At 38.5% G+C, this 16,089-nt stretch overlaps 1 protein-coding gene across 6 annotated transcripts in view; it reads left to right on the top strand.

The window, feature by feature from the left end:
• Positions 1-16,089, top strand: part of atp8a1 (ATPase phospholipid transporting 8A1) — a 158,570-nt gene that overhangs the window by 139,993 nt on the left and 2,488 nt on the right. For 5 of the 6 annotated variants that reach the window (XM_067457301.1, XM_067457302.1, XM_067457299.1 and 2 more), the window contains 7 exons: positions 448-526; positions 2,988-3,049; positions 3,367-3,423; positions 4,200-4,307; positions 12,246-12,334; positions 12,887-12,979; positions 13,247-13,338. In XM_067457301.1, coding sequence (XP_067313402.1) covers positions 448-526; positions 2,988-3,049; positions 3,367-3,423; positions 4,200-4,307; positions 12,246-12,334; positions 12,887-12,979; positions 13,247-13,338 — 580 coding nt within the window. Of the gene's footprint in view, positions 1-447; positions 527-2,987; positions 3,050-3,366; positions 3,424-4,199; positions 4,308-12,245; positions 12,335-12,886; positions 12,980-13,246; positions 13,339-14,374; positions 16,085-16,089 lie in introns of those variants that run through there. The other variant, XM_067457305.1, reaches the window with a different exon arrangement.

Here is a 16,089-nt window from a genome sequence, read left to right as displayed (position 1 = left end):
GTTTTTCCATGCTCCCAAATAACCATGCACTGTAGCGACAGACTCATACATCTTAATTTCTTAAACTTGTCTGTGTTTGTACTAAAAGGATCCATGAAGGATTTGGGGTTTTTTCGTAACTCACAAAGGAACGATTGGGGAAATTCGATGAGGCAACTAACAGCAGGGAAAAAAGAAGGGATTGCGGGAAAACACCTCTTGCTGACATCTCTCATCTAGTTGGCGAGCCTTCCTCTCCCTCTTTCTTGGTCTCTCCACACTCACAGGATATACAAAGTGTCTGTCAGCGGGGTAGCCATTGAGCAAGGAGGCCTGACAAACCTTCCACTTAGCCTAGCGCTGAGAGCACACAAAGGCCCGAGGTCAGGGGTCACCGACAGGGTTAGGGTGGCCATCGTCTTTCTCATGCCTCTTTTTTTCCTCCTCCCCTCCTCCACTGTGCTGCAGGTCTTCTGGGCTCATTGTCTGAACGGCCTGTTTCACTCAGTCATCCTCTTCTGGTTCCCCCTAAAGGCCTTCCAGCATGGTAAGCACACACACACACACAGCTCACACTACTTTTAGTTTTGTTTTTTGAGGTCAGTGGGTGTCATAGTAAAAGAGTGGCCTACTCTCGCTTCAGCTTAATTACTTCTCATTGGCCACCATGAATATCTCAAGATCATTCGCTCCTATACACACACACAAATATGCTCTTTCTCCATATTCACATACTCATTTCAAGCAATAGTTCATGCAAAAGTGAAAATTCGGTCATAATTTACTTATGTTGTTCCTATCTTGTCTGACATTCTTACATTTAAAACCCAAAAGTTGAGGCTATGAAAAATATTCAGATTGTAAAATTTTGGATTGTGAACGAATTATTAAGATTACAGGTTTTGTAAAAGTGATCCATTGGACTAAACTCAACAGACTCTCAAATCACTATTTCTTTTGCGAATGTGCGATGGAGAGCTAGGACAGATGTTGCGATTTTTAGTCAATAACTTACATTTTTGGTCTTTAAATTCACACTTATTTTATACAGTTTCAAAGACTTTGATTGTAGCTTGCAACTCATATGGACTACATATATGGGGCTTTTTTTCATTTCAAAGCCTGACAGTAAATAATGACCTAATTTTCATACTTGGGTAAAAAAAATTGGTATAATTTAATAAATTGCTCTATGGTCTTTACATGTCTTCGTAAGTATAAGCATGTATAAATGAGTGAAGTCAAGTATGTGAACCAATTGTGAGTGTGTGTCAGCAAAAATATCTGGCTGACTGCAGGACCACACAGTCAGAATCAGACCTGCTCTTTAAACAAAGCACTGGAGACTCTCTGTGACTGACAGACTGTCAGCACCACACACACACACACACACACACACACACATACCTTCCTGATCCACATGTGGTGTCCATTGTGTTTGGCTGTGCCAGAGTGTTGATGGTTTTGGATCATCCGCTCTCACTTACAATCAAAGAATGACTAATACTCCTGCAATAAACCACACTGGCATGTGTGCACTTGTGTATGGGTTTCCCAGATTTTAAGCAACCTTTACTGTTTAATCAGAGATGTTTGCTGAAACAGTTAGCCAAAGCCAGCAACTAACCTCTAGAACACCAAGAAAACTGAGCTTGTCTCTACGGTCAATTAATCCTCAATGATTTGGGCAGATCCTCTCTAAAGCTTCTGTATACAGCTGTCATCAGCTCCTTTTACACCCACCATTACCTTTTATTCACATGACCATTAGAGCACAGGTGTGTCAAGTGAGAAAGATAGATTTGTTACAAGCTTGTTGTTATAGATTAAACTGGCATAAAAGCTTTGTTTTCTGCCACTTTGAGGATGGGAAATGGGGAGAACGAGGTGGAATTGGGAAATATTGTAAGTTAACTCAAATTTGCTTAACCCACATGAGCTCCACTAGACCATGGCTCTGACCATAAATGGGTGTAAAAGTATTGTTGAGATTTTATAAACATAAAAAAATTCTAACCAATATTAAAGGGGAAAAAACTGCATCACACATCATATTTTTGATTTAATTGTTAATGTTGTCTTTCTTAATGAAACAAAATCATAGTTGCAGATGGTAAAAAATCATATATATATATATATATATATATATATATATATATATATATATATATATATATATATATATATGTATGTATATGTATATGTATTTAAACGCTTAAAATTGTCCAAATTGTATTTTTTGCAGTGAGACTGCATTTAAAAGAGATATAATCCACGGTTTCAGCCAACCAATATGTTAATATTGAGTACCTATAGAGTAGTATTGCATCCTTCATATCTCCAAAAAAATGAAGTTTTTTTTTTTTTTTTTTTTTTCACATTTATAAAAGATAGATACGCTTTACTGTCTGTTTCCGAAAAAGACTCTGTTCCTGCTCCGCAAAAAACAAACTGCATACTGTTCCCTTAACACTGGGTTCTTTGGGAAGCTGAGAAAGGTTATCTTTCCCTCATAACCAAAAACACACTTCTTCGGTGACATTGTTGAAAAATCTCTCTGCTTCCGTTACCCGAACAAAGGCCGTTGATAGACGTGCTCTTGATCTCGCCCTGGTTGATGTGTGCGCGCTTGCCAGGATAAGTGCCCATACAAGGAATTCCACCCTTTAAGACGTTGTACAGGGCCATACTCAAAAACAAAAAAACTCCGGAAGGAGTGTATTTGGCACAAAAATACTCCATCATACATCCAACTCGTTTTGTGAAACTCTTTAACAGTGTAAATAAGTGTCAGAATGCATACAATTTTTCCTTTTTTGGTGGTTTATTTTTATGTAAACTGTCTTTTTCTGGTAATCTTGTCTTTAAGTGTGAGCATTAGAGCCCTCTTGAGCTTAATATCTTAATGGAGTATTTTCTAGCACCGCCACTCTGGCCTGTGTATGTACGTATGTGTGTTAGCATGTGATCCTTCACTCTAAAAGCTTTCGTGTTGATTTTCCTCACAGATACCGTCTTTGGAAATGGAAAGACACCAGACTATCTCCTCTTAGGCAACATGGTTTATACAGTAAGTGCATTTGGCCCCTCAGATCCTCACAAAGCGCCTCTGTGTCCTGCCCGTCGCCTGACACTTTGTCCCGGTTGTCCTGCTGTGAAATGTTCCTTCTGTGCTGGGTCTGGCTGCACTGAGGATTTTCACTCCATTTTTGCCAACTTTTTATGCACTGAAATGAAAATGATGCTGATGTTCTCTCTAATTCAAGCTCCACTTCAAACAGAAACCGTTTGGAAGTTCCTGTCAACTCATTAGGTCTTTCATAATCTAATATTTTTATGTGTATATGCAAACTCAGACAAAAACCTGTCTCTCTCTCTCGCTCTCAGTTTGTTGTGATCACAGTGTGTCTGAAGGCTGGGCTGGAGACGTCGTCTTGGACCATGGTGAGCGTTTGGATGACTCTTTCCATCCCTCTCTCTTTTCTGTCTCATTTCACTGTGTCCTCCCATTTCCTTTCATGTCATTGTCCCTCTATCAGTAGAAACACGCTCCTCCACTCCTTCTCCCTCCCCTCACTCACTCTTTTCTTCTGCCGTTGATATCATGGAAAAATTCAGAGAATTCAAAGATGTCATGGTTGGATCACTAATCAAAGACTTTATTCAGAAGTACTATTATTGTGCAGTGCTAGAATTGTATTACTATTAGATGTTATATTATAATATTCTTGTCGCAGTGCTTGCAAGTATTTGCATGCTGATTTTTCATGCACCTTTTTAAACACATGTAGCCGCTTTTACAATCCAACCACATGCATGTCATAAATGTGCACAGTTCAGATGGGAAAAGCTCTTTCACGGCACTGTATTTTGCAAGCGTAATTTTCACAAAATCACATGTTTGTGTGGTTTTGGGACATTCACATGTGGTTCCAATGTTTCACATGTGCAAATTTCAAGCCTCAAATGCTTGATGATCATGTGATTAAACAAAAACACATGGGTGTAACATGCTCCCATATGTGCACACATGTGATTTAGCATGTGTTCATGTAAAATTCATGTGTTAAGGGTTGTTATGAATGTTACTCGTCTAAATTATAATACATCACTCAGATGAGGTTTTGTGCTTTTTGAGTGTCAGGCTACCATTTTTATGAGCAGAATGATGTCTCTCCTCAACTCACTGTGTGTTTTCTCTAATGTTTTCTGGCTTCTAGTTCAGCCACATTGCCATCTGGGGCAGCATTGGATTGTGGGTAGTCTTCTTTGGCATCTACTCATCTTTGTGGCCTCTGATTCCTCTTGCCCCGGATATGTCAGGAGAGGTAAGACCATACATTACAGTACAAGCGACAACAGAAACTCTATAAACCTACTCCTAAAATCAATCATCTAAGAATGCTGAAGAAATGCATAAAGGTTTCCACAAAAATATTAACTCACAGCTGTTTTTGTTTTTTAAATGGATAATAATGAATGTTTCTTGAGCACCAACTCAGCATATTAGAAGGGTTGTGTGACATTGTGTGACCGTAATGATGCTACAAATTCAGCTTTGCCATCACAGGGATAAATTACATAAAAAATAAGAAAGAAGGAGGTTACACTTTATTTTATGGTAATTCATTGTTACAATGTAATTATATAATTAAGTACAGAGTAACATAAATAGGATGAGGGTAATATTAGGGTTTAGTTGAGGTTCAGTTGCATATAATTATGCATAATTTACTGTTATTACTATATTAATTACATATAACGTGTAACAAGGACACGGTAAAATAAAGTGTTTCCCAAAAAAAAAATAGAAAACCGTTTTAGCTGATTTTGGGATACATTTACATATTTCTCAAAAATAGACACAGGTTTTAACATTTTATCTGGCTAATCTCAATACCTTAAATCTAACTAATAAATCTGTATTGGTGATAAAATGTATATATAATTTGACTAAGGAATTAGGATTTAGTCATTTGTTTAATTTATGAACAGCTCCCCCCTTTTAGCAATTTTGTCCCCAAAACATAGCTGAACTAAAAAAACACACACACACAGCCCATCCTCGCCCCTTGGGGCTCTTGGATGTGTCAGGTGATATAAAACACGCACAGACCACCCTCTCTCTGGCCTGGGGCTCTACACTATCTGTGCCATAATCTGAGCATTAAGAGTTTGTGTGTGTTCATTAGGGTGAGCAGGGGGCTGGAAACTCTACACCTCTGTAAGGCCTCAGGGCACCACAGGTCTCTGCTCTTTTCTCACCTCATAATCTCCTAATGGGGCCTAATAGGCCCTATTTGTGTCACCTGTGAGGAAGAGCAGTATGAAAACATGTACATCTGCTTATGTGCGAAAAGAGTGGAGCAGTCCTGGAATACAGACAAAACACTTGTGTGTTTATAATAGTTTGGTATGGTTTTCATTTATTTTTGCTATTTTATTTATTTATATACCATCTGGGCATCAATAAAAGAGCGCTCTGTTCGCACACATCGTTGCCACTGTCTAAATACTCTCAATAGCATCTGAAGTTTTTAATCCCATCATCTGGCATTGTGAAACAGTAGCCTCTTCCTCTAACGTGTGCGGTGAATGGCCAGTCAAGTGGGCTCTTTTATCAGCTCTTTCTCTCTACATGTAGGGTAGTAGAGTAGATCAGACCCCAGAGGTTCAGGGTAACTCAATGCCAAGGGAAACCATAGCAACAGCATTACACCGGTGCACGAGGGGCACCTAAGAGAAGGGCGCGCACCTGAACACAACTGAACTCTGGGCCACCTTACAGCCATCTCTGACTGCTGCCACAGCTGCCTGAAGGGCTGAAGAGAAAGACTAAGGGTGTTTTCAGACCTGTAGATTGTTTGCTTTGTTCCGAACAGGGACTTCATATGTTACAATGTTGCATTTTCTTCTTGATTCGGTTTCCTTTCACAAGGCAACATTTCAAAGCGTATCAATGGTTAAACTTTCTGAACTAAGACAGAAACAAGCCAGGTGTGAAAGCACCCTAAAAAAGGGAAAACGTTATCTGATAGGAAGCGCTAAAAGACGCTAAAATATCACACTTACAGAATTATCGCACTTAATTTTAATTCACTTAATTCTTAATCATTATTTGGACAAGTACCAAGGTATTATTTTGAAGTGTCTTGGAAAAAGATCCTATAGTATATGAATGAAGTATTACTGTATAGTACCATTCAAAAATTTTGGGTCGATAGGATTTTTAAGAAATGTTTATCATTAATTTCTTTAAAAAAAGTCTTACTTACCATTACTCACCATTGTAGTTAGGATTGTAGTTTGGATGCATGATTGTAGTTTGGATCTGGAAAAATTCCTCCCATGACGCAAATATCCTCAATTTGCGCCATCGGAGGAATTGTTGGCCAGAGGCTAAAGACTACAGCCAGCAGAGGGAGCCATTTCCGCATGTCACGGGGGATGGGAGATCACACTCACAGCACTCATCTCGCAGCTGCAGCCTCAGGCATTCATGTTTAAACGGTGCGGCCAGCAGAGCAAAGTAAGTCTTTCAACTTCTCAAACTGATTCCTATGAAAGTTAAGCTTTCAAAGGCATGAACTGAAAACGCGCCAGACTGAACATGCGCTGTGAATCTATGCCGCGGACGCGCTTACCTCACCTCTCATCACAAGCTCATCCATGACTGTCAATATATCTGACTCCTGCAGCGTTTTGGGCTGTGAGACTCCCTCAGCGGCTAAGTCACATATTGAACAGACACGTTCAGTTTTTAATTGTAGTGTCTGTTCTCTAACTAAACTGATTTTATGAAAATGAACGCGGTAGCGGTGGGAAAGTGATCAGTGATTCAGTAATCTAGTAGGCGGCTTTGGGTGTGGCCTCGTAGGGAAGCAAAGCATTCTGGGAATTGTAGTCCTTCATCCCCATGAGACAAAAATAAGTTTTCTGTCTTTTCTCAGTCTGGAAAGGACTAAATAAATAAAAAAATCACATTTCTACTACATTAATGACCCAGTTTAAATACAGATTCATCTTCCCAGCGCTGAAGTACTTCTTTCATTTTTTTGCATCCCAGTAGATGTAACTCCTATCTTTTTTATTTGTAATTTCACCAAAATGTGACCGTAAAGTAAACCTGGGGTTTATATTATAAGACAAATCAAACCACAGACCTTCGAGTCTGAACTGTACTGAAACCTCATTCATGAACCAAGTGCAGCCTAGAGACACCCAGTTTAGTAAAAATCAAGTTGCTCTACATCCTCAAATAATGAATGCCGTTAACAATATACTTTTGATCTAGATGTGGTTCAGACAGTCTTATCACAGCATGTCCCACTCAAGTCAGCTTGAGATACTGCGCTCGACATCAAGAACCTGCCGATTTCCCAACTATCACCTCGCCTGCCTTTACAAAGCTCTCCTCATTTCACACACCTGTTGAAAATACACGCGTTCAGCCAGTCATGTCTTGAATGAACCTCTGAACAGACGCGCATCACATACTGCGTCCAAAGGCTTGTAGGATTTAGATAACACTCTAAAGAAAGTCCCAGCGGATAAAACAAGCCCTACAACGATGCTAAAAAGATCTTTAGATGTCAGAGACGTGATGTAACGGTTAGATGTAGCTGCATTGAAGGTGTTCTGTGGCACATTCCTCTCTATTCTTCCATTGAATGCAGAGGACGGGTCGGTTTTATTCAAGTGCACCTGGTATCTGTGTGAGACAGGCCATTCATCTTGTTCCACTCGCTTTGATGTACAAGATTTCACCTTTAGAGCCTCACTCTCCCTATCCGCAGATAAACCTATACTGCTGCTCTTGTTACACTGCTTACTGGAAACTGTGTATGTGTGTGTGTGTGATCTGCTCTATTTCCAACTTTGTTAAACAGAACTTGTCAGGCAATTGCTGTCTGACATCTTAGTCAAATATTTAGTTCATTTTAATTAGTGGGGTCTAAATGTCTGATGAGAAGCTAGTTGTTGTTTTTTTAGAAGCACATTTCATTTATATAATTATTTTATTCATTGTATTCTAACTTAAGCCCTAATTTAAATACTTTTTAATTATTGAATTTCAATGTTTCAAAGTGGCTTTCCAGGTTTAAATTAGATTTTAAAATCCTAGGTTTTTGGACCCCATTGTATAAAGTGTGTGTGTGGGGGGGGGGGGGGATATACAGTGTGTATAGTAAAAAGTCCCCATAAAACATGGAAAACCAACATATGTGTGTGTCCTCTGCTATGAATAAATAGCTTTTCCCCCAACCGAGTGAGCGAATGCCAATGTTTGTTTATTCGAGTTCTTGAGTTCTTAGATAAAAACATTTTCCTAAATTCCCCTCAGTCCATGGTGATGTTCCACGCTGAGAGTGGCACATGCATGGGGAGTGATTTCCATACTGGACACTCGAAGACCTTGCGATGTTCCATACCTTATGTTTTGAGACGACGACAGCCGAGAATTGGTGAATTTGCAGGCCCTATTGGAATTAGACGTCTCTTTCTTTCTTTTCTTCTTCCTCTTTTCCTCTTTCTCCATTTCAAATACAACAAACATTTAGATGGGAATCTAGTTGTGTATTTCAGCATCTGGTCCAGTGGGATTTTGAATATCTTTGCTCTACACATTCAAAACCGCAAACTGTCTAGAGGAATATTGATAGAACATTTGCAGCTCAGTTGTTTATATACACAACTTGACATTAGACTTTTTGAATGACTGACTTGGCTTATATTAAAAGCGTTTTTAAATTAATTGCAAGTGGAATATTTAGATTTTGGAAGAAAAGGCAAAACAGTCTGTATTCTTTTTGCACACGACTGTGTGAGTGAACGTGGCTAAAATCGGCTCGGCTCGGCGTTAGTATTGAGTCCCTAAAGCCAAAGGGCCAGGCTGAGGGTGAATGACCATGTCTGAATTGTTCTCATCTCATATTTACCATCACAATGGGTGGTATTAACATTCTTGGGCCAACATTATCACTGGCAGGCATGAGTAGCCAAACTCTGCTGTTTCACAGCACCACTGATTAGTGCATCCAGGCATAGTTAATCCATCCTGTCAATCACCAGAGGAAGTCACCACGTGGGATTGAATGATAAACACCCCAGACTCAGTTTGCCTGTTTTAAGCGCTAATAGAATCTGTCAACGTTTGCTTTCAGGTTTTGAAAGACCTGATTGAAGATTTTAAATGGTCCGTTAGTGTGTACTTCTGACAGAACAATTGATTCATTACAGTTTTGTGTATATGTCAACTTATTTCAGTTTACAGTGATTGATATGAGTTTGTTTTTGTCTGATTTCCATGTAGCATTAGCTTTTGTCCAAGTTGCATTTAAATATGGCTAAATCCAACAGGGGTAACATGATCGTCTAATGATATTCAGTGGTTTACTTTGATGGCTGTAGTCAAAACCCTTTAATGAGCACACATGACAGCTTTGAAGAACACATTCAGTGCTTTGACTGCCTATGGAAATTGATGGCAGCCTGTGTGTGTGTGCTTATATTTGCACAATTGAGTGTTTGCATACTTAATATTTTGCATGCATATTGTTTTATTGTTTTTTTATTAAGGCTTCAGATGGGAGTCAGATGAAACTTAAGCTGTTGACTGTTTTAAAGCATTGGATTTGTTGTTGTTCCTAGATGATCTACTAGCTTGGACCAGCTATAAACAAAGTCCTACCTATTTTTAACATGGTGGCTTGCTAATGGCAGATAGAAACTAGATAAAACACAGCTACCAATGTAAACGTTTTTATTTCTTTTATTTTTTAAACAGGGAAGTTGCATGATGTGTGCATGTTTGTTTGAGTATGTGTCCGGCAGACACAGAGGGAGTCAATATCCTGTCAAAATAGTTGATGTGGACACCCTTGACTGCCTGCCGAGACGAGGACACGGCGGTTTATTATTCTGCCCTAAAAATACGTCTGCAGCCTGCACGCTTTCAAAAGCAAGCTGGATTTATTGTATTTGTTCCAGAATTTTTTGTAAAATTGATGTTGAAAAAATAGTATAATGATTCCATTTGTTGATTTTCAAGAGTATTTATAACCCAACTTAACAGGAAAACATTAATGAAGTTTGACATTGTACTTGTATAATTGACTCCAATTTAACATTCCCACTGTTGATTTTGTTCGCACTAAATGCTAAATCTCTTTGAGCCCTTCAGGTCTTGTCGGATTTTTCAAATCATTGGCCTCCAATGAAAATGATTAAACTACTATTATCAAAGAGAAAATTACGCTACCTCTGGGACTGTCGGATTTCACCACGACGTGAATATCTTTTCACCCGTGCACAATTTTCTCTAATTCCTCTTGGCAACACAGAACGCTTGTTTCATTCAGGGTCAAAGATGACATTAGTAGGGTGGAGGAAGCCATTTTGATTTCCAGTCATTTGAGATTTCCTGACGCTGATGTTTTGTTAGACATCAAAGTCTATTTTCCTGTAATGGTGAGTAGATTAGCTAATTTGGGAACACCTGAAGCCTGTGGTAGATTGCTGCAGGCAGGTGTGCCTCTCGGCTTTGTGCTTGGGCCTTTACTGGTTTAGATTACAGGAAGATGATTTGTTTTGGAGCGCCGAGTTTAGACAAGTGGCGCAAGTATGTATGTTGAATAGCATTGCAAGGGGGCGGATCGGTGCTCTTTGACATTTAATGACAGGTATTTTCAACACAGCTGGGCCAAAGCAAACAGGATAAGCGCAGATGACTGCATCTCACACCCCACTAGCCTACGCCAGAATATCCCTGTCTTGCAAATCAGACCCTGCGGAACCACAGAGAACCCTTTCTTTTACTCTTTCTCTCTCTCCAATTCCCTTGCTTCCTCACTAGCTTTCACACTGTTCAGTTTGGAAGTGTCCGTTATGATTTAAGATGTTTTACAATGAAAAGGCACACCTACGCAAACTCTTCTAATTATCTGAGAGATTGATGTCTTTGAAGACCTTAATATCATTACCTCACTGATTGTCTCAGTATCATCCAGTCCAAGGCCCATGAATCTCTCTGCTGCTTGTTTATTTAATTCATGGGTATATTTTGGCTGATGGGTGTTCTGATACTGGCCTTGCTCTGGCTCTCGTTTAGGAATCATTCGCTTTGGTTGTGGAAATTTTTGAGATAACAAGTTTATTCTGTTCCAATTTGGAATTTTATGGAAATTTATCCTGCTCCTGATATGAACTGATTCAGATAATGAAGACTTATTTGTCTGAGTTTTGCACTTAGTACCATGCGGTGCTTTCTAAGAGTTATGATGGTAACATCCGGTTATCTTGACTGTGATAACAGATAGTGCTGTTTATGCATAACTGAGCTCATCCATTTTTTAAATATGACCCAAATAATGGGCCGCACATCTTTTTTCTCTCTCTTCTTTTTTTCTAACTCAACTCAAGGTAAAATAGTTTTGCAGAAACATTAAGCACTTTGAACTATTTGTGTTGGTATCTGTGCAGTGATTTCAGTGGTTAATGTTCCTTTCGATTTACTTTCATATGCATTTAAATCGTCACATACACATGAATTAAGTGGGGGGGGGGGGGTAGGATTCTTTAAACAGCACTTGTTTTTCTTTTGTAACATTATGTCTTTACTTTCACTTTTGATCAACTTAATGAGCTATTACTTATTAAAAGTACTAATATCTTTTTTTTAAATCATGCTGACCCCAAACTTTTGTTTAGTGTTGTTTGTTTCTTTTCTTTTATATCAGTTTAAAGTCTTGGCAGTTTTTTGCGTTTCTGTCAGTCACAGACAGCTGTGTATGATGAGCCCTTTTTTTAAAAATATGGTGATTTCTTACTCCACTGCCTCCCATGTATCATAAGAAGCAGAGGCGTTCTGACAGGTCAGGTCATCATTTGGGAGCAGGGTTTAAGAAAGGTGATCTGGGTAGTACCGTACGCAGTCAACAGTTGAGATCAGTACTCTAGCTGACTCTCTCATCTGCCTCCCATTCCTCTTTTCTTGTCTCTCTGGCTTCTCATCTGTCACACATACTTTTAAAATGTTCTAGGATGAGTTCACAGTCCAACACCCCTTAGCTAGATTACATAATAAGGTTTGGTCAGATTGGTGGTTGAAAGATGAGCTCTTTGTAATAGTGATGTTGTGAGAGTCCAGTTAAATGGTTTTAAGTTTAGAAATCAGTGACAGATTCTCTTTGATGCTCTCTCTCGTGTGTGTGTGTGTGTGTGTGTGTGTGTGTGTGTGTGTGTGTGTGTGTGTGTGTGTTTTCCAGGCCGACATGATGTTCAGTTCGGGAGTGTTCTGGATGGGCCTGATCTTTATTCCCATCACCTCTCTGGTGTTTGATGTGGCCTACAAAGTGTGAGTTGAGTTTCTTCAGTACCAGCCATGCAACCCTTAACTTATCTTCCTATAGATCGTATGTAGCATTGCGCCCCTTTTCAGCACTGCGCCCCTTTTCAGCACTGCGCTCGTTGTGTTCTGTCTTCCGGTTAATATTTCCACTGCAAGGTAAGATCTTGCCATTTTGAACAAACCGCTCGTTTTATAATCTTCCCGGTCTACTGACATTTGTTATGACATCCAATTTTACAATACATTACAACATTACAATGCTAACTAAATAATAACTTTTTTTAAATCTATAAGTCAATCACACTTCACCAGCTAATTACTCTTAGACAGCGATGCCATTGAAATATTTCAGAGGTAACACAAAAGTTCTGTAAAGATGGATTCATGCTTGTTTCTCTGGTCTACATGGTCTATATTTTGTCATCTATAAAATGTTACAAGCATTGATGGATTATTCAAAATGCTTACTACTCATGATTGGTATTAACTGACATAATGCAGGTGGGTTTCCTTCCATCTTTCTCACAGTTTTGACTTTTTGTGTTAATCTTTCCTCAGTATGAAAAGGTTGTGCTTTAAGACCCTGGTTGATGAGGTGCAGGAGTTGGAGGCACTGTCCAAAGATCCAGGAGCTGTGGTGCATGGGAAGAGGTGAGGGCCATTCCTCGTGAATTCATAATAAAAGAGAACAAGCAAAAACAGCGGATCAGCAGGGATCTCCTCCAAGTGTAAATGATCCTACTGGCTGCTCTCCCGGCTCCGGTCTCATTCCGTCTCCTCGACCCCTCACTGGAGACACATCTGTCCAGCAGGAAGTTTGTCTTTAATTCGATCGCTCTTCTGTGGGAAGAGAAAAGAGACTCCCATTATGCGCATAACTATGTCTGTGTCTGTTTCTCTTTGTGTCCTTCCTTGTAGTTTGACCGAGAGAGCCCAACTCCTGAAGAACGTCTTTAAGAAGAGCACTGTCAGCGTGTACCGGTCCGACTCCATGCAGCAGAATCTACTCCGTACGTCAGCGACACTCATGTGCTCTGCCACCCACAGGCACACGGACACAGACACACCGACATGTTCTCCACAATACAGACATCACAGACAGACTCATGCAGAATCACTGACGCACACACACCCCACCATTCCCATCTGCAGCATCGAAATGCAGGTTCACTCTCACACGCAAGGGCTTATGGACGTGCAACTGCAGACACTTAATGAAGTACAAACCTGAACCAAAGCCCCTGAAAATTAGGTGAGGATGGTTGTTCTTGACAGCTGCAGATAATAACTAATGTAGCCATAATATCAATCAAAAGGGACAGCTGCATTAACAAAGCTGGAGTCCTCAGCCAGATGTTTTTGGGCACAGGAACTTATATCTCATGCTTTTATCAGTATCTTAACATGGGCTTCCGTGGAAATCTGGAGAATTTTGCTGAGGATATCGCAGTTCAAATTAAGTGATTATTAAATGATTCATGAGGAGTCAGACATATATGCACAGTCACACATACGTTCACACATAAACACACCGTCTTAACACATTACTAATATTTTCTCTTTGGATATGCTGTTATACTACACTTTTCATGTGCTTCCTTTCAGTTGTAAGCTTTTCAACTGGTAAGCTTTGTTTTGATTTTAAATCAATATAAAAAAGTATTGTTTCAAATAAAAATATCACTATAGGTTTTAAAAATAAATGAATATTTTTAAATTAAATTATTATATACATTTATTTAAATTATTTGATATAATAATTTTATATATATATATATGTATATATATGTGTATATATATATATAAATATATATATATATATATATATATATAGTTTTAAATCAATATAAAAATATATATATATTGTTTAAAAAATAAATGTATTACTACAAGATAATATAGTGATGTCCAAAGTAAAATCTGGCTCCTGAAGCATGACCAGTTGAGAACCCTTGCCTTTTCATTTCTTTATAGTTTTACATTCATATTTCTTTTCTGTTTGTTGCCTGTCTTTATTTGCTTTTATTTTTTTGTGTTTGCTTTTAGGTGAGGATGGGGGACGTTCAGTGATAGTCTGATGTTATATGCATTTTTCCCCTTAGCTCATACCGCTAAACATTATTCCAGTTGCCTTACAAAAACAATACATATTAACACCATTATTAAACTGCACCGTCCATCACGTCCTTCCCATTCCCCACCTGTGCATGTGCTGCTGTGTTGCTGTGTTTTGATTTGACAGGCAGAGTCATATTTAATCATTTCAATTTGCCACTATCATTCCCACAATGCATTGCCCTCCTCGGCCTCTTGCATGTGCCCCCTCAGGCCAGCAGGTAGAGGTCGAGTCGGTTGAGACATAAGGTGAGTCATAGATGAAGGGGCCAATCCCAGTGTGCAGTGCCCTAGAGACCATAGTGCTAGTTATGAGTGAGAAATTAAAATTACTTTGTTCTTTTTTTTTTTTAAGACTTTATTGACCATATTTGATTAAATTATTCACATTTCTTCCTAGAAAGAGTTGTTGATTCCCCCAGGTAGAATCAATAATCTGACATTACAACACTCAGTGTCTTATTTCCTGCCAACTTCCATTTGCAGTCTGCCAAGATAATTACTATTGACTACCCCAATCATCCCAGCCAGCCCACCCACAGTGCCATAGCACTCCTTGAGGTCCCCTCTTGAGACCGATTTGAATTTTTTTGTTTATTTCTGGAAGCAGGCAGTCAGGATGTCTTGCATACTGATATCTTTTTGCTGCGTCTTTCTGCAGACAACAGACCTCCTTTAATTTGGACCAATACAACTACTTTCAGCCATTTTGGTCCCATTAGTTTATGTAGCTAAATGTAAGGGCTTTATTAGACTCCCAACAACAGGACACTCTGGGAATAATCCAGACAGCCCTTGAATCCTCTTTTATGAGTTTACAGACAATGTTCCTTCTATTTTTTTCTAGCCAAGCAAAAAAATATTTCAGTCCCACTTTATATTATGTGTCCTTAACTACTATGTACTACTATGTATATCAAAACATATGTACAATGTACATATCGTGTTCATATTTTATTATAAAACATTGTTGCTGGCATTGAGATGCGGGTAAAGTTAGGGACAGGTGTGGTGGTGTGGGTAAGTTTAAGGGTAGGGTTAGGTGGAATGGAGGTGTCAACAGTGTAAATATAAATTAAACTACAGAAATTAATTACAGAATTAATTACATGCAGGTAATGTTTTATGTAAGTACAATGTATAAACATACACAATAAGTGCATTGTATCAAATTATTATTTTAACCATTGTAGTACATAGTTGTTAAGGCCACCTAATGTAAAGTATTTCCACTATTTATATTGGTCTTTGGCCATATATTAATTTTTTTAATCAAATTAAAAATAATTAAAAATTATTATCTAATAATTTAATGATATTTAATTTTAATTTTCTAAAAACTTTTTTAGATATTTAGAGAACTTGAATGATTTATTTAAGGAGATATAAATAAGGAGAAACTTAAAATATTGTTAAAATTCTGCACACTTTTACAGAGAATAGTCATTTATTTAGTTGTGACTTATTTAGAGCACACCTAAAAGAAGGAATTGAATTTAGTTTTTTCATTATCTCATTACTTGTAGTTTTTGTTTGCTTAATGTTTTTTATGTGATTTAATTTGTATCACATGTTCCATAAGTTTGCCAGCAGAATGTTTAGTTGAGTGTATTTATCTGATGCATGTTTTCTGGGTCCTGTTTACA

This window comes from Pseudorasbora parva, chromosome 11, assembly GCF_024679245.1.
Source record: "Pseudorasbora parva isolate DD20220531a chromosome 11, ASM2467924v1, whole genome shotgun sequence".
Lineage (NCBI taxonomy): Eukaryota > Metazoa > Chordata > Actinopteri > Cypriniformes > Gobionidae > Pseudorasbora > Pseudorasbora parva.
This window is presented reverse-complemented; position numbering and strand designations above follow the sequence as displayed.